At 47.6% G+C, this 18376-nt stretch overlaps 3 protein-coding genes across 3 annotated transcripts; 1 reads left to right on the top strand and 2 right to left on the bottom strand.

Moving 5' to 3' along the window:
• Window positions 1-1057: 1057 nt before the first annotated feature.
• Window positions 1058-5246, bottom strand: clec14a (C-type lectin domain containing 14A). Its single transcript, XM_084013061.1, has 2 exons — window positions 5105-5246; window positions 1058-3120 (listed from the first exon to the last, which is right to left on the bottom strand). The coding sequence occupies exon 2, from the start codon at window positions 3096-3098 to the stop codon at window positions 1809-1811; it is 1290 nt and encodes a 429-aa protein (XP_083869187.1). The 5' UTR covers window positions 3099-3120; window positions 5105-5246; the 3' UTR covers window positions 1058-1808.
• Window positions 5247-6506: 1260 nt separating this feature from the next.
• Window positions 6507-18214, bottom strand: sec23a (Sec23 homolog A, coat complex II component). Its single transcript, XM_084013041.1, has 19 exons — window positions 18141-18214; window positions 15746-16013; window positions 15616-15673; window positions 15457-15543; window positions 15109-15345; window positions 14807-15028; window positions 14569-14727; window positions 13580-13695; window positions 13277-13400; window positions 13070-13150; window positions 12826-12915; window positions 9228-9334; window positions 8849-9002; window positions 8675-8752; window positions 7819-7980; window positions 7612-7698; window positions 7350-7505; window positions 7195-7260; window positions 6507-7098 (listed from the first exon to the last, which is right to left on the bottom strand). The coding sequence occupies exons 2-19, from the start codon at window positions 15964-15966 to the stop codon at window positions 7009-7011; spliced, it is 2295 nt and encodes a 764-aa protein (XP_083869167.1). The 5' UTR covers window positions 15967-16013; window positions 18141-18214; the 3' UTR covers window positions 6507-7008.
• Window positions 9343-12529, top strand: LOC311015684 (histamine H2 receptor). Its single transcript, XM_084013081.1, has 4 exons — window positions 9343-9629; window positions 9677-11486; window positions 11687-11840; window positions 11971-12529. The coding sequence occupies exons 2-4, from the start codon at window positions 10790-10792 to the stop codon at window positions 12137-12139; spliced, it is 1020 nt and encodes a 339-aa protein (XP_083869207.1). The 5' UTR covers window positions 9343-9629; window positions 9677-10789; the 3' UTR covers window positions 12140-12529.
• Window positions 18215-18376: the final 162 nt, after the last annotated feature.

Here is an 18376-nt window from a genome sequence, read left to right on the forward strand (position 1 = left end):
TACGTTACAGACCTGGAGAGTGAAGTATTTCTAGGGGTACTCTTCATTTAGGGTACTCTTTCTTTAGGGTACTATTTATTTGGGGTTCCCTTTCTTGACGGTACTGTTTCTTTATGGTTCTCTTTCTTTAGGTTTCTCTTTCTTTAGGGTGCTCTTTCTTAAGCAATCTCTTTCCTTAGGGTTCTCTTACTTTAGGGAACTCTTCATTTAGGGTCATCGTTCTTTAGGGTACTCTTTCTTTAGCATTCTCTTTCATTAGGGTACTCTTTCTTCAGGGTCATCTGTCTTTAGGGTACTCTTTCTTTAGGGTCATCTCTCTTTAGGGTACTCTTCCTTTAGGGTCATCTGTATTTAGAGTACTCTTTCTTCAGGGTTGTCTTTCTTTAGGATGTTGTTTATTTATATATATGTATATGTATATATATATATATATATACTATATACAATGGATGAATGCTAATTTCATTTTTCAGTTTTCTGATGAGTAAGTACAACTGCAGGATCATCGCATGAGAATCAGGATGTAGTTTTAACGTGTGTGTACGTGTGTGTTTGTACGTTTGTGCAGATAAAATAGAGTTGAAGAGTTCAGCGGAGAAACAAAGCATCGAAATTACTTTAATAACAGGCTACACACACACACACACACACACTCACACACACACACACACACACACACACACACACACACACACACAAACACTCACACACACACACACACACACACACACACACACACACACACACACACACACACACTCACTGTGGTCCTGTGGTTCTCTGGTCCTGTGGTTCTCTCTGGTCCTGTGGTTCTCTGTGGTTCTCTCTGGTCCTGTGGTTCTCTGTGGTTCTCTCTGGTCCTGTGGTTCTCTCTGGTCCTGTGGTTCTCTGTGGTTCTCTCTGGTCCTGTGGTTCTCTGGTCCTGGTGTCCCGTTGTTCAGCTCTGGTGAAATGAAGTGTTTGATGAGGAGATGACTCCCCCTGCTGGATAAATAACGGTAAAACAGAGACTGAAGTTCCATCTAATTTATTTAGTTTATGTGGATTTGTAATAAAAAGTACACAAAGAGGACTGAGTGGACACCAGTAGACCAGGACACCGGGAGACCAAGAGACCAGGAGACCAGGACCAATTCACTTTCGAATGAACTCTTAAATTAAATCCAGACCTGATCCCTGATAAGAATGTGTTTGTTGTAACCATATCAGGTCCGCCAGGTATATTTGTTGTAACAGAGATCTTCAGCTCAACATCAATTGTTTTTTATTTTTGTTCTTCACATTTATCTGACGTTTATTTATTAAAAGGTTCATACATATGTTTTTGTATCAACCTCTTTTAATTTGAATGAGTGAGACAGTTCCTTAGTTACTTCCTGTCTGAACATTCCAGTTCTTCAGGAAACCAGTTCGTAAACAGACCAAGACCATTTCCAGTCCTGGTGGGCTGGAAATGGTGGGGTTCCGCCTCCTTTTCAAAATAAAATCGGGGAAACTTTTTTCAACAGCAAACTATTTTCTCATTTAATAAAGTTACAGACAGTCTCTATCCAACACATTTACACGTTTTATCAATGATTACTATGGTTATGCTTAAAAAATATTATTCATTATTTTATTAAATGTCCCAATAATAATTTTATTCAACCGTTTAAATAATAAATAATTTATTTTTATTTATCACAAAAATAAATTCAGAAAAATGAGAATGACCGCGACAGAAACAGACTTTGTTGGAAAATATTTGAAGCTGAAAAGACATAATGATGATGTCACTGCCAGACACGACCAATTACAGCTCTCCTCCCTCATGCTGCTTTCTCATTGGCTGTTTCGAAGGAATCCTTGCTCTCCATTGCCATTTTCTCGGCCTTCTTCATGGCCCGTTCCTTCGACCGCCTCATCAGGCAGCACTTCACGGTCACCGCGACGACCACCAGCAGAACCAGCAGCGCCGCCACGGCAACCAGCACCGGGATCAGGATACCATCAGCGCATTCCGGCGAGTCCTCCTCGTGGTCTTTCCCGTTCTCGTCGGAGCAGAAGCACCTGAAGGAGCCCTCAGTGTTCAGGCAGCTGTGTCTGCAGCCGCCGCCGCCGCCAGCGCACTCATCAACGTCGACACAGTTCCTGGAAGCGTCTTTTTGGAAGCCGGGGTCACACGGCAGGCAGATGGTGGTGAAGTTGGCGGGGGAGTCGTCCAACAGCCGCCATATGGCAGGACGGCCCGAGCAGTGGAGGTCCAGCTGGTCGAACCAGCACTCCACGTGGATCCTGGTTTTGTTGTCCTCCTCTGGACCGATCGAGCGGGAATGAGGGATGTCGGGTTGCTCACATAAGTCAGATTCAGTTTCAGGCTTCTCATCAGTTTGCAGTTTTGGTTTAGCTGGTTCTGGCATTTGTGTGGCAGGTCTAGGTTCAAGTTTAGCTGGCGTAGCTGGTTTTGATGGTTCTGATGTCACTGGTTTTGGTGATACCTCTGTAGCTCGGTTTGGTGGTTCCGTAGTAGTAGTAGTAGTTGTTGGTGGTTCCGATGTAATAGTTCTTGGTGGTTCCGATGTAATAGTTCTTGGTGGTTCCGGTATAGCTGGTTCTGGTGTAGCAGGTTTAACACTGTCCTCTCTCAGTTTACATATGAACTGGTAGCTGCTCTTACAAGTGACGGGGATCAGACCCCAGGTCACCTCTGACCTGTTCAGACTCCCCTTTAGTGCTGCACAGCGGACCGTGGTGCAGGTGTGCTCCGGTTCCTCCATCCAGTGGATGACCTGCGAGTCTTTGCTGCCGTCCTCCGTCCACTTGAATCCTCTCAGTGGCAGCGTGGAGACGACACACGCGTCCTTGGCCTTCCTCAGCCCGACCCAGAAGGTGAATTTGGTCTGATGCAGACGCGTTGCCCTCTCGGAGACGAGCCTGAGGATCTCTGTGACCTCCTGCTTGGTGGCAAGGCTGGTGAGGACGCCGGGGGAGCAGGAGTCAGTAGCCTCGTCGAAGCTGAACAGGTGGTGGTGGATGGTGTAGCGTGGCGGTGTAGTCGGGTCAGCAGAGGTCTCTCTGAACAGGGTCAACAGATAAATCCAGCAGAACCAGGACTCCATCTTCTCTGGTGATGATGTCACTCTGTCAAAACACAACAAAAACAGTCGTTATTATCATGTCATTATAGATGTAATTAATAGTTTATAACACACTAATGAAGGCAGATACTAAGACTAACTTTTGTAAGTTGCTATTAGACATGTCAATGATGGATGGACCTGCATTTACATAGGGTCCTAGTCAGCATTCAACCTAGACCACCTGCTATCTGGGTCGGACTTACATTCTCACACTGACGGCTCAGTGGTGGGGTTAACCCTCACCCAGGTAACCCAGCTTTAGGGTTAACCCGAACCCAGGTAACCCGTCTCAACCCAACTATTTAGTTTAGTGGTCTCAAGTTTAGTGGTCTCAACCTAACTATGTAGTTTAGTGGTCTCGAGTTTAATGGTCTCAACCCAACTATTTAGTTTAGTGGTCTCAAGTTTAATGGTCTCAACCCAACTATGTAGTTTAGTGGTCTCAAGTTTAATGGTCTCAACCCAACTATGTAGTTTAGTCGTCTCAACCCAACTATGTAGTTTAGTCGTCTCAACCCAACTTTGTAGTTTAGTGGTCTCAAGTTTAGTGGTCTCAACCCAACTATGTAGTTTAGTGGTCTCAAGTTTAGTGGTCTCAATCTAACTATGTAGTTTAGTGGTCTCAAGTTTAGTGGTCTCAACCCAACTATGTAGTTTAGTCGTCTCAACCCAACTATGTAATTTAGTGGTCTCAAGTTTAGTGGTCTCAACCCAACTATGTAGTTTAGTGGTCTCAAGTTTAGTGGTCTCAACCCAACTATGTAGTTTAGTGGTCTCAACCCAACTATGTAGTTTAGTGGTCTCAAGTTTAGTGGTCTCAACCCAACTATGTAGTTTAGTGGTCTCAACCCAACTATGTAGTTTAGTGGTCTCAAGTTTAATGGTCTCAACCCAACTATGTAGTTTAGTGGTCTCAAGTTTAATGGTCTCAACCTAACTATGTAGTTTAGTCGTCTCAACCTAACTATGTAGTTTAGTCGTCTCAACCTAACTAACTACTGACTACGTAATAGAGTGGTGAAGTCCCGCCCCTCCATTTCCGGGACATGGGTCCTCAAAAGCAAAAAAATATCAATGCGATTCAATGGGTAGATACAAATTATTTTCTGGTCCCGTTTGAATTGTGCCATGGATTTCACATATGTTCTTTGTGATATTTAAAGAAAATTTTTCACGCAAAGAAGACGACAATTAAGCGCGAAGAGTTTTGATAAAGTTAGGTTTTGTGTGAGCCGCTTTGTGAACTACAGCTCCTCGCTGTTCTCGTCGCGAATGATATACGTCACCACCCGCCGAGTCCGAAGTCCGCCGAGATGGCTGTTTCTCTGCTCCACTTCACCGCTTTTTTCCAAGGGCAGAATAAAAGTATCGAAAGGGGGGAGAACCACTATAAGTCGGGTCATGTGGAGAGCCTCAACTTCGCCGATGGGGAAAGGGCGATGACGTGACGTCACATACGCGACACAACATGTAGTCTTTATCATTGTGTTTTCTCAATGAATTTTAACTGAAGAATTGCACAATAAACGGTCAAACTCTTGACATGGAAAATTATAATTTAAGCCTATAAACAACATTTGTGTAATCCAAGGCATAACGACCGGGGGATCAGATAATAATTATTTTCCGTCCATTGAACACCATTCATTTTTTTCGCTCCGAAAGGACCCATGGCGCCGTTACTTCCTGCTTCCGCTTCGGCACTCTATAGACATGTTCAACAGTATTGTAATCATCATGTGACACATTCAGTTCACAAAACATTCTCCTGTTTGTATCTCAGCTCGGATTGGAGGAGAGATGAGGAGTATCAGTATGACAGCTGAGCGTTTCTACTACATCAAATGTATTAACAATAATGAATAACAATAACGGACATATATAAGAGAAAACAGCAACATGCAACAGAACGTAGAGAATAGAAGATTCCTGTCTCCTTTTATCTCTTTAACTGTTCAAAATGTCACAAATGAGTTTGTTCTTACCGTCGTTTCAGGCTTTTCTTTTACTTTGTTCTCTCCCACATCGTCAAGTTTTCTCCTCTTCCCTCCTGCAACTTCCCCTCCTTCAGTCTCTCGCTTACTCTACACTGGTTTCTCCACAGTAGCTTTGCTGACAGACGCCCCCCCCCCCCTTCCCCCCTCCCCCCCCCCCCCGGACAGGAAGTGTGTTGTGTCTTGATACGGCGAGCTGGTTTCCTCCTGCCGCTGTCGCTCACTCAGAGAAGTCCAGTTTCTGAAATCAGTTTGATGATTTCAAAGACAGAATCAGATTTAAAGAAGAAGTTAAAGTTAAAGACTAAAAAGGCCTTGAGGACGTTACAGCGGCCCTTGAGCAGGTAACAGTGGTCCTTGAGGAGGTAACGGCGGTCCTTGAGGACGTTATAGTGGTCTTTGAGGAGGTAACAGTGGTCCTTGAGGAGGTAACGGCGGTCCTTGAGGACGTTATAGTGGTCTTTGAGGAGGTTCCTGCAGACTAAAGATCATCAAGGGCCTCAAATGGTCCTTGATGAGTTTCAAGGAGTCCGTGAACAGACACTAGGGGTCCGAATGTGATCTGATTGGTTGAAATCTGATTGAACTTCTTTCTTCTTGATTTTAGAAACATTTCAATTCACAAACAAACACACACACACACACACACACACACACACACACACACACACACACACACACACACACACACACACACACACACACACACACACACACACACACACACACAAACAAACAGCAGCATTGAGTTTGAACAAACAGTGGAAATGGAGACTAACACACACTGATGGAGGATGATTGTTGTCACGGCGGCAACCCAGATGCTTCCTGGAGGAAGTCTATGAAGAATGGCAGGAAGTCGAAGGTCCTGGAGGGTGGAGCTCGGACTAATGGACTACTGTTGTAATGGTAACGCTGTGACGGGCACTCTGACCCTGTGGGCATGACTTCATCATGACATTGTTGTGTAGTATGTTGAACATCGTATAATGTTGAAAAAAGTCATAATTTAGCATGTCGAAAAGAAATCATGAAAAAAGTCATAGTATAGTACAGTATAGTATAGTATTTAAAAATAAACTCATAATACTATCTGTCTAATCTGCCGTTGGGAACTCGTTATCGAGTCCTCCTTAAAGGTACCACACCTGGACTCATTGATGACCCCGTCTCCACTTCTAGGAGGTGTGGTCAGGTTTATCCTATAAGAACACTGCTACCAGGACTGACCTTCAGTCCGGGAACCAGGACTGACCTTCAGACCTGGAATCAGGACTGACCTCCAGATCTGCTACGAGGTCTGACCTCCAGACCTCATGATGGTGAGACACCTTCAGTGGCTTCTCTGCTGTATCTCTTTGAGTTCTGTCACCATGACAACAGCAAGGAAACAGTCTTTCTCCACATCAGAGTTTATTAGAAACAGAAGAATGAAAACAGGACGATGATCTGACCTCACATCAGTCGACAAACAGCACACACATATAATCATACAGAATATGAAAATCATTTTCAACATTTAAATTCTATTTTCTGTCTCTGATGACAAAACTTACTGTTTACTTACATTTTCACTGACTTCCTGCTGCTGTTTCACCTTAAAAGAAGGAAAATTGCATGGAAGCTTTTATTGTGAAGCATCTACAGGATCATTAGATATCAGATGTTTGACCTGCGTCACGATTGGTTGTCGTTCTGAACCTGCAGCTGATTGGCTGAGACGAGGAGGTCAATAGGCTGTGCTGGCTTGTAAATTAGTCAACTGGTTGTCATGGGAACTCAGGCAGCAAACGCAAAATAAAAAGAATAGGGAGGGGTGGGGAGGGGAGACAGGTGGGGCAGACAGGTGGGGAGGGCAGACACGTGGGGCAGACATGTGGGGCAGACAGGTGAGCTCAGGCGGCGCTGGAGACGGCCAGCTTCTTCAGGTGATCCATGAACACCTGCAGACTGACGTCATCTGTCAGGATGGGAGCTCCAGACTCCTGCAGAGGAAACAAAACAACACGTCTCCTAGCAACACGTCTCCTAGCCACACGTCTCCTAGCAACACATTCTCAAACTAATGGTCAAAGTCTCACCTGTCCCCAGGCGTACATGTTGTTGTGGGTCTGTGACGGGTTCACTTTGGAGAGCAGGAAGCGAGCCTGGAAAACATCAAGTTCCGTTAACGAGCGTCCTGACTGTGGTGTCATATGACATGGTGGTGTGGATGCAGGTGTGTTAGCGCCCCCACCTGGCTGCCTCCGTGTTCCGTGTCGATGTATCTGGGCATCGGGAAGCGAGTGTGCAGCAGCTCCTGAGCGTCGTCCACTGGAGCCTGAAGGAGGTGACTGAAGTTCTCATACTCAGCCAGTTCCTGGTAGCCGGCCTTCCTCCACTGAGCTACAGTCTGACAGGCAGAGAGCATAACCATATTACCAAACATCACTACTGTCCCTTTAAATAAAGACTGTCACACAGCTTTAATAGGAATGTGTGTGTGTGTGTGTGTTTACTTCTCCGTGGTAGATGAGGATCTGGAAGAAAGTGTCCATCAGCAGGATTCGGTCTGGCAGGATGCTGCTGCTGTCCAACAGGACCGGCTGAAACACACAAACAGCTTTTATCAATATCAATACACACTGATGGATAATCATCATCAGTCTGACTCCAGGTCAGTTAAACTACATCATTATTGGTCTGACACACAGGTGTATAAATACCTCCGGTGGTCCGTTGAAAGAATACGCGTAGAGAACAGGTTGGATCATGATGAGAGCCTGAGTCAGGTCCTGTCTGTTGAACTGGTGCCGGTAATAAGAACTCTCATCTGGACTGTTGTTGAACACCTGCAGGAACGGAGAACGCCGCAGGTGGAACATAAACTGGAAAAGACAACAGGTAACAGGTCAGAGACAGGTAACAGGTAACAGGTCAGAGACAGGTAACAGGTCAGTTAACAGGTCAGAGACAGGTAACAGGTAACAGGTCAGAGTCAGGTAACAGGTCAGAGACTGGTAACAGGTCAGAGACAGGTAACAGGTCAGAGACAGGTAACAGGTCGGAGTCAGGTAACAGGTCAGAGACAGGTAACAGGTCAGAGTCAGGTAACAGGTCAGAGACAGGCAACAGGTCAAAGTCAGTAACAGGTCAGAGACAGGTAACAGGTCAGAGACAGGTAACAGGTCAGGTAACAGGTAAGAGTCAGTTAACAGGTCAGAGGTAACATGTCAGAGACAGGTTACAGGTCAGAGACAGGTGACAGGTCAGAGACAGGCAACAGGTCAAAGTCAGTAACAGGTCAGAGACAGGTAACAGGTCAGAGACAGGTAACAGGTCAGGTAACAGGTAAGAGTCAGTTAACAGGTCAGAGGTAACAGGTCAGAGACAGGTGACAGGTCAGAGACAGGTAACAGGTCAGAGACAGGTGACAGGTCAGGGACAGGTAACAGGTCAAAGTCAGTAACAGGTCAGGGACAGGTAACATTGTGAACTGGTGATATATTACCACCTGTTAAGCAGGTGGAGTATTAATAGATATAGAACAGGCAGAGCAGAGCATTATGGGAAGCGGATCACCTGAGGGTAGAGGGAGAAGGTCTCAGAGAACCTGAAGGAGTTTGGATCATCTTTGTGATAATCTCCAAACTTCTGACACTGAACAGACACAAAAACATTTAAGTGAACATTTGTATTATTATGATTATTATTATTCATAACTATGATAATTTATTTATTATGTTTCTAAAGCACCAGTCTGATGAGCTGTCTGTCCAACCATCTGAGGACATCAGGACCCTCCTCTGTCTCCGCCCGGTACACCGCCAACCTCGCCATCAAGATGGCTGCCGCCTCCTGATCGAAGGACGCCGCGATGTTCTGAATCTGAGTCTGAGCATCTGCCCAGCTGGAGGGGGAGGAGGAGGAGAGAGAAGGAGGGGAGGAGAGGTTCAGACAGTGTTTTCTCTCCACTAGATGGCGCTGTAACTCTTTATTCCTGGTGATGTTGGGTCTCAGAACTTCATTGACCCAGATCCTGTTCTTGTCCTGCTCTATGTGGAAAGGGTCCTGAGATACCTGCTGTTGTGACATGACTCTCTAAATGTCCAGGTGTGTGTGTGTGAGGTCGTACTTCCTGGCCGTGGTGGTGACTCTGATGCGTCTCTGTCCCGATGCATGCTGGTACTGAGTCACAAACTGGATGGCTCCACGGCCACCCTGAGGGATCGGAGCGTTGTGCTGCAACACATACCACAACAAGCAGTTCAGCTGGAAACATCAGGCTGCAGATCAATCAGCAATCAATAATCGGATCTCTACGGGTCACTTCATTGATCAATCAGCAATCAATACGATTTCTACAGGTTACTTTGAGGTCTTGAATTAAATACATGTTTCTTTTTCTCTGCAATTAAATCTAAAAACTAAAAGTGATCTTAGACAAGACACTTTTACTTGAATATTTGGATAGTCTGAACCAAACTCAGGTGCTCTGAACCAGAACTCAGGTGTTAGACTCTTAACCAGAACTCAGGTGCTCTGAACCAGAACTCAGGTGTTAGACTCTGAACCAGAACTCAGGTGCTCTGAACCAGAACTCAGGTGCTAGACTGAAGGGTTTTCTTTTAAGTCTCTTCTAAAAAACACATAAAGGATATTGGTTGTTCAGGTAGTATTGACATTAGAATCAGCAGATAACGGTGTGTGTGTGTGTGTGTGTGTGTGTGTGTGTGTGTGTGTCCTCATCATCATCACAGCAGGTGACTGACAGGTTCACCACAGCAACACTACCTCTGGAGACACACACGCACAGCAGGACACGCCTCCTGCCATCATCCTCCAGACTCAGAGCTGATCTCACTCTGATGGATTCAGATCAGAGTTTAAGGAGGTCTTTCAAATCCTGATCCTTGATATTGATCACAGACTGGCCGTTAGCTCTGACCTTGGAGGACAAAGAAGACCGGACTATCTTTTAGACCAGAGAGCCCCAGGAGGAGCGCTGAGACCCGAGAGTCCTCTTGGTTGGTTTTGTTTCGTCCTGATGAAGAAGAATAGTTGGATGAATCAGCAGAGTTCAGTGCTCGAGACGGAACCCTGATAGGTCCTGGTCCTGGCTCATGGGAGAGTTTAAAGGTGCAGAGCAGGTTGACTTCATGGGGACCAGAAACCTGTAAGGACCCCGGTTCCTCTGGTGGACACACAGGAAGTTTACTGGGAAAGGTACGTCGGCAGAAACAAGTTGATGGATTAATAATCTGGAGACCATCTTGGGTTTCAGTAGAAGCTACAGTAAAGACAGTAAAGACAGTAAAGATAGTAGAAGCTGTAGTAAAGACAGTAGAAGCTGCAGTAAAGACAGTAAAGACATCTGGTTTTGACATCTTCCAGAGTAAGCATCGAGTTGTTGACATCGTCCCGGAGGAAGCTCGGGTGCGACGACTTGTCAATCAAACATCGGTCCCAAAACTCAATATCTGAGTTCATAAAACTTTTATTCTGAAAGTCAAAGATGTGGTGTAGAAACTGACGAGTCAGGGTTTGATCAGAGGGCCACCTGGTCAAGATCCAAGGACAACATTTGGGTTTTGCTGGTTCTTGAAAGGAAGGTCTCATGTAAACATGTCCTCATATGTGCTAATGATCTGTGATGTCATTGTTGATGTACTTCCTGTCCTGTGACACTGTGAGAAGATGCCAGACGCTCTGAGGGTGCTGTACGCCACCCTGATGGTTCTCTCAGGTGTCGCCTCCATCTGTGGGAACCTGCTCCTCCTCCTCGTGCTCCTCCTCAACAAGGAGCTCCGGACAGACACGCTGGTGTTCACCTTGAGCTTTAGTGTCAGCGACTTGGCCCTCGGCCTCACCGCCATCCCCTTCGGCGCCTACAACAGCCTGGCCACGCCCCCCTGCTGCTCCAGCGAGGGAGCCTTCTGTCAGGGCAGCGCCTTCCTCTTCCTCCTGCTGCAGACCGCCTCTGTCCACTCGCTCACCTGGGCCACCGTCCACAAGTTCACCGAGATCTGCTTTGCCCTCAGCTATGGCACCATTTGGACGGCTGGGCGTAGCCGGGCAGTGCTGGTCCTGGTCTGGGTGTTCTGCCTGGTGCACGCCACTCTGCCCCTGCTGGGGTTCGGCAGCTACGTCTACAGCGAGTCGCGGTTCCTCTGCTGCCCGAGCTTCACCCCTGAGAACAGGTACTTTGTGATGCTGTGGATGACAGCGGGCATCGCGGCGCCGATCCTTGCCATGTGCTCTCTGTACGGATACATCATCCACGTGGCCCGGAACCAGGCCCGGAGGGGGACCTTCATGTGCAACGAGCTGCACTGCTACTACGTCCCTGCAAACAACTACCTGAGGAGTTCCATTGTGATGGTCACAACCTCAGGTGAGTTCCAGCTCCGCCGACATTAGTGCATTTTTCCGAACTCTGTTCAAACCTAACCTACTAATCCCAGACCTTTGAAACTCGTCCCAGACCTTTGCTCCTAGTTCCAGACCTTTGCTACTAGTTCCAGACCACTGCAACTGGTGTCAGACCTCTGCAACTGGTCCCAGACCTAGTAAGTTTCCTGCCTGTTTTCCCAGTGTGTCTGCTGGTGTGCTGGCTGCCCTACATATCAGTGTGTCTGTACGAGACGCTCAGCGGTCAACAGAGTCCAGCTGTGACCTCTGCCCTCTCTGCATGGCTGCTGCTGAGCAGTGCCGCCCTCAACCCCTGGATCACCTGTATGACGCAGATGTAAGTAAGACTTCACGAAGGCTGAACCACCTGTGAATCATGGACAGGATATGTGCAGCTCTGAGCAGCAATAAAATACATTAATGACATGTCTGTCTGTCTGTCTGTCTGTCTGTCTGTCTGTCTGCAGCAGGTACAGGGCCGGGGTGCGTCGGAGCATCGGCAGGTTTATTCGGATGTGTTCTGGGACGCCTCTGGAGTCCCGCCCCCAGAGCTCGGCCATCAACCTGGACACGCCCAACTGCATCAGCACAACAACTACAGCAGCAACACATCAGCCACCGTCATCACGACCATGATCAACACACACACACACACACACACACACACACACACACACACACACACAATGTTGTTTTTTGAAGAAAGTACTCTGACTACAATTTCTGTACTTGTTTTTAACATTTTCAGATATGTGATCTGACAGCAGCCGACCACTTTACATATGTACCATATTCATTTCTCTTGCTATAGCAGATAAAAGATTTAAACCACGTTAAAATGCATCAGAATACAGGAAATCACAACTACTCTATGAAAACATGTCTGGGGGCGGAGCCACCACAAATGGTGTTCTACATGCAACCTGGTTCTGGTTCTTTCTGAGGACCTCTTTTCAGACCTGAGGATTTAGAGTTGCCGTATAATAAGCAATAGTATAATAATAAATACTGCTGATATTTATGGACTTCTTTTCTTTATTACATTTTCAGGTTTCTGACCGTGGTCAGTAAACCTTCGATCCACAAAGGATAAATCAGTAGAGGTCACCTAACTGGGGTCCTTACTGTTCAAACAAGCTGAGCTGGTGCTTTTATTTTGATGACCTGGGCTGGTGCTTTTATTTTATTAAACTGAGCTGGTGCTTTTATTTTGTTGACCTGCTCTGTGATGAAGTGTGTAACAGCAGTACGATGGATTAGCCTCTTAAGAATGATGTGAGACCGTCTAAAGGTCAGAGGTCAGGTGTGGGAGGGGTCCGTACCTGGTTTACCACCTCGAAGTAAAGAGCCAGCGTGGTGGTCGGATCCAGACCACAGATCTTCCACTGACACGTCCCTCCGGTTCCGATCTCCTGTAACCACACACACAGAGGGTCATTGTGCTGTAGAATACTACAGTAGAATACTACAGTAGAATACTACAGTAAAATACTACAGTAGAATATGACAGTAGAACACTACTAGACTACTACAGTAGAGTACTAGAGTAGAAGTACATGGACCTACGTTCTCGGAGACGCAGGGTCCCTTGGCGTTCAGAGACACACAGGGTCCGATGGCTCCGGACACTTTGATCTCTCTGGAGGTCTGAAACAAACCAGCAGACATGGTGATTATTGATCCTCCTGGTCTCACCGGAACCAGATCCGGATCCTTTAAGGTGACCTCGTTGTTAATGGAGACTCGTATCTCTGACTTGGCTGTAGTTCGTACCTTGACCTCCAGGGTGGCAGCGAAGGCCATCTTGAAGGATCCCTGGACGTCTTTGGTGAAAACTCTCTGGAAGGTTTGTCTGAACAGAGACGTGTTGAAGGAGTCGGCCATCACCATGTAACCTCTGGGGAAGCAGACAGGAAGTGACATCACACAGACAAAACGCAACTCTGTTTGTCCTGAAGACGTCAGTTAAATGTGTCATCAGTCCGACGGCATCATGTGATCTGTGTGTTTCCACCTGGCCCCGCCTCCATGGACACACCTACCTGTAGTCAGGTAGGTGTGTGTGTGTGTGTGTACCCGGTGTAGTTGGCGCAGCACTTCATCTCCAGCAGGCCGGTCTGATCGAGAGCGCAGGCGTAGATGTCGATGATGTGACCGTTAGTGGATGCTCTGTTAGCGAGAGACTCGTAGTGCTGAAACACACACACACACACACACACACACACAGTTACTTTTTGCCTCGTTTGTGTTTACAGGTGTCACCAGAGAGGAGGCGGGGCTTAGCAGCAGAGGAGAAGCGGGGCTTAGACCCAGAAAGGAGGCAGGGCTGCCCTCCACGCCACGTAGATCCCATCACCAATATTGCTGCTTTGTACATGTTGAAGTCCCAGATCCACCAGTAACCCAGACCCTGTTCTGTCTGGGTTAATGACATCATCATGACATCATCCAGAGGTGCTCGGTGGATTTTACCAAGATGGATTCACTGGATCTAGCAAGACCCACGTGGGCTGGTTTACCACAGCATGAGGAACCAGAATAAAGTATTGATCTGTGATTAAATATCAATAACCAGATGAAAAGGATGCTGAAATAACTCCATAATGATGGTGATCAATAAAAAGTGCATACCTTGTTAGGTCTGTCTGCAAGACCACAAGATAACTACTTTTAAAACGCTGGTTTTCTGAATGGAGACTGGTTGATGGGTGCTACGCTAACATTGTAGCTGCTCCATCAACACTCCAAATAAGGTAATCTAGACATAAATACAGCAGAGACCTTGTTGTTTGGACCACGGACAGTCTCTGGTTCCTCCACATAGTCTGGTCTGGTCTCTGGACTAATGTGAGCTACTATCTAGACCCTTTGGGGGACCGTAGACAGTCTCTGGTTCCTCCACATAGTCTGGTCTGGTCTCTGGACTCATGTGAGCTCCATTTAGGATTTAGGAGGACGATCTCAACACTGATTGGCTGTAGAGATGCAGCATCACACGCACCACTAAAGTTGGCTCCACGGTTGGTGTGAGGTCATCATGACAACAGACAGGAGCTCTCACTCACCTTGGTGGCTTTCTTCATGAACTTGGCATTGTCTTTCTCAAGGTCGTGCCAGGACCTGATCGGGGTCTTCAGCTCGTCTCCCACCACCATGCCGGGGCCCTGCGTCGCAGGCCCACCGATGAAGGTCATGACCCGAGCGCCCGTGTTGGGAAAGGTGCACTGTGGGTAAAAAGCAGGGTGTGTGTGACGTGATGGCGACGTATTGATGCTGCTGATGAGAGACGGGGGGCTGTCTCACCTCCAGCAGGCCCACGGCGATGGACATGGCGACGCCCAGCGAGCGCAGCGGCCTCTTCCCCTGAGTGACGGGCCAGGGGTCCCGCTGCAGCTCCCCCAGCAGGTCCGTCAGGTTCATGTCGATCTTCTGGACCGGCTGCAGGAACCTGTTGGAGAGTGGCAGTTGGGCCGGTTGAGGTCCTCGTCCCTGACTAGTTGAAGGTTTGGTCAGACCCAGCATCTCCTGCAAACTCACAGCTGGTTAGAACTCAGCGAGCCAGTCCCAGATGATGGACCTGGATCCAGTGTGACCGAGTTAGATACCTGGAGCTGCTTGGCGTTCAGGTCCTTGGTCCCCCTGAACACGTAGCTCTTGGAGATCCCCTCACAGCCCAGTTCGTGGACCTGGACCATGCGCCCGAAGGTGATGAGTCCCACCAGCGCGGTGGGAGGCAGCAGGGACAGGGACATCTGCAGAGACTCCTTCAGAGCCTGCAGGTCCTCGTCCTCCATGCAGGTGTCCACCACGTACAGGAAGACCAGCGGCATCTGAGGACCTCGCTGAGGACAGAGACCACATTGGGGATTTGTTTTAAATAAGATCACCACATTTATTATGATGATTTTGCCCCCACCCCCGCCCCCACCCCCCTGTCCCCGTCCCCGTCTCACCTGGACCACGTACTCAATGGTGGAGAACTGGGGCAGGAGCTCGGCCGGCTGGTTCCCCTCGGAGATCCCGGCGTAGGACGGAGGGAACTGGAAGAGAAGCAGAGTGTGAGTGTCTCCGCTGGTGGAGGACATGAATGCGTGTTGGGGGTTCTACTGGACCTGGTTCCTCTGGTAGCAGAAGTTACAGGCCCACAGCTTGGCTCTGTAGTCCACCTGACTGGAACACACAGAAAGGGAAATGTAAGACATCCAATGTGACCCCTGACCTCCCTCTGACCCCCATACGTACCACAGTGGGTTGAGCACAGCGCGGCAGGTGGCCCGGCTGCAAAGAACCGGTTCGTACTGGATCGGGGGCAGGTCGGGCCGTTCCCTCAGGGGGGTGAACAGAGACGCCACTGGGACCACCATCCGGGTCGCCTCCAGCCGGCTGGACGGCCACACGTTCCAGCTGAACCGCACGCCGTCGCGCTCCTCGTTCTGAGCGATGTACTCTGGGAAGGTCGTCATGGCAACGCAGGAAGACGGGAGGGGTCAGACACACGGTCGGGTAAAAGCTGTGGGGGGGAAACCATATCAGGTTACTATACTGCTATACTACTACCACCATTACTGCAGTACTACTACTACTATCACTGCAGTACTACTATCACCATTACTGGAGTACTACTACCATCACTACAGTACTACTTCCACCACTGCAGTACTACTACCACCATTACTGCAGTACTACTACCATCACTGCAGTACTACTATCACCATTACTGGAGTACTACTACCATCACTACAGTACTACTTCCACCACTGCAGTACTACTACCACCATTACTGCAGTACTACTACCATCACTGCAGTACTACTATCACCATTACTGGAGTACTACTACCATCACTACAGTACTACTTCCACCACTGCAGTACTACTACCACCATTACTGCAGTACTACTACCATCACTGCAGTACTACTATCACCATTACTGGAGTACTACTACCATCACTACACTACTACTACCATCACTGCAGTACTTCTACCATCACTACAGTACTACTATCACCATTACTGCAGTACTACCACCATCACTACACTACTACTACCATCACTGCAGTACTTCTACCATCACTACAATACTGCTACCACCATTACTGCAGTACTACCACCATCACTACACTTCTACCATCACTACAGTACTACTACCACCACTGCAGTTCTACCACCATTACTGCAGTATTACGACCATCACTGCAGTACTACTACCATCACTGCAGTACTACTATCACCATCACTGCAGTACTTCTACCATCACTACAGTACTACTACCACCATCACTACACTACTACTACCATCACTGCAGTACTTCTACCGTCACTACATTACTACCACCATTACTGCAGTACTACCACCATCACTGCAGTACTACTACCGTCACTACATTACTACCACCATTATTGCAGTACTACTACCATCACAACAGTACTACTACCATCACTGCAGTACTACTACCATCACAACACTACTACTACCATCACTGCAGTACTTCTACAGCCACTACATTACTACCACCATTACTGCAGTACTACTACCATCACTGCAGTACTACTACCGTCACTGCAGTACTACTACCGTCACTACATTACTACCACCATTATTGCAGTACTACTACCATCACAACAGTACTACTACCATCACTGCAGTACTACTACCATCACAACAGTACTACTACCATCACTGCAGTACTACTACCATCACAACAGTACTACTACATAGAGCGTTCGGCTGTCAACCGCAAGATTGCCGGTTCGATCCCCGGCTCCTCCTAGCTGAGTGTCTGGTGTCCCTGAGCAAGACACCTCCTGACTAGCTGGCTGTCGCCCTGCGTGGTTGACTCCGCCGTCGGTGTGTGTGTGAATGGGTGAATGTCAGTCATTTCTGTAAAGCGCTTTGGGGAAAAGCGCTATATAAATGAGGCCATTTTTTTACATATTAATACGCTCTGAGATGTAAAGAAGTACAAGTAAAAAGTTACATACTAGTACCCTCTGAGATGTAAAGAAGTACAAGTGAAAAGTTACATACTAGTACCCTCTGAGATGTAAAGAAGTACAAGTGAAAAGTTACATACTAGTACCCTCTGAGATGTAAAGAAGTACAAGTGAAAAGTTACATACTAGTACCCTCTGAGATGTAAAGAAGTACAAGTGAAAAGTTACATACTAGTACCCTCTGAGATGTAAGCAGGTACAAGTACAAAGTTACGTACTAGTACCCTCTGAGATGTAAACAAGTACAAAGTAGTAGAAAACACTAAGTTACAAATACCTGTACTGCAGTAAAGGTACCTGTACTGCTGTTTATCACTGAAATAAGAAACCTGTCACGCAACCAATCAGAGCAGATGATCAATCAGAGCAGATGATCGATCAGAGCAGATGATCGATTGGAACAGAGGATCGATCAGAGCACCGTTAATGTGTCACGCTGACATTTAAAGTGAACCTGGAGCCTCTGAGCTAACGGCTAACAGCAGCTAAGTAACTGAGCAGGTAAACAAACAGCAACGTCACTGACAGGTGACAGGCTGGCGGGGACCACACAGGGGACCACACCTGGGGCCACTCAGACCTGGCGGAGTCCAGGTGAGGCTGCAAGTCTGAGGGGAACAGGTCTGAGGGGAACCGGTCACTCACCGCCACTCCGCCGCTCCTCTCTGCTGCTCCTCTCTGCTGACAACGAAGCAAAACAACATGGCGGCGGCCCGGCGCCACGTCGAGACACAGAGGGGAGAAACGCGAGGAGGTCTCACTCTGAGCCGCAAACCCAGCAGCCCAGTCTGGAATTAACCGTAAGTCTTTTTATAGCAGCTTCAAACTCGCACAAACTACCCCTCAGTCGGTATAAATGAAGGGCTTTTAATGTTTGATTT

This window comes from Eutrigla gurnardus, assembly GCF_963514095.1.
Source record: "Eutrigla gurnardus genome assembly, chromosome: 7".
Lineage (NCBI taxonomy): Eukaryota > Metazoa > Chordata > Actinopteri > Perciformes > Triglidae > Eutrigla > Eutrigla gurnardus.

What these genes read in the sequence shown, in the direction of transcription:
- sec23a (XM_084013041.1), bottom strand. Translation starts at nt 15,966, where the DNA reads ATGACGACCTTCCCAGAGTACATCGCTCAGAACGAGGAGCGCGACGGC. An exon ending in TCGCCGTGGGCCTGCTGGAG is followed by an intron (nt 14,728 to 14,806) that starts GTGAGACAGCCC and finishes TTTTACCCACAG; the next exon opens with TGCACCTTTCCCAACACGGG. An exon ending in TGCTGCGCCAACTACACCGG is followed by an intron (nt 13,401 to 13,579) that starts GTACACACACAC and finishes CTGCTTCCCCAG; the next exon opens with AGGTTACATGGTGATGGCCG.
- clec14a (XM_084013061.1), bottom strand. Translation starts at nt 3,098, where the DNA reads ATGGAGTCCTGGTTCTGCTGGATTTATCTGTTGACCCTGTTCAGAGAG.
- LOC311015684 (XM_084013081.1), top strand. Translation starts at nt 10,790, where the DNA reads ATGCCAGACGCTCTGAGGGTGCTGTACGCCACCCTGATGGTTCTCTCA. An exon ending in TGTGATGGTCACAACCTCAG is followed by an intron (nt 11,487 to 11,686) that starts GTGAGTTCCAGC and finishes CTGTTTTCCCAG; the next exon opens with TGTGTCTGCTGGTGTGCTGG. An exon ending in ATCACCTGTATGACGCAGAT is followed by an intron (nt 11,841 to 11,970) that starts GTAAGTAAGACT and finishes GTCTGTCTGCAG; the next exon opens with CAGGTACAGGGCCGGGGTGC.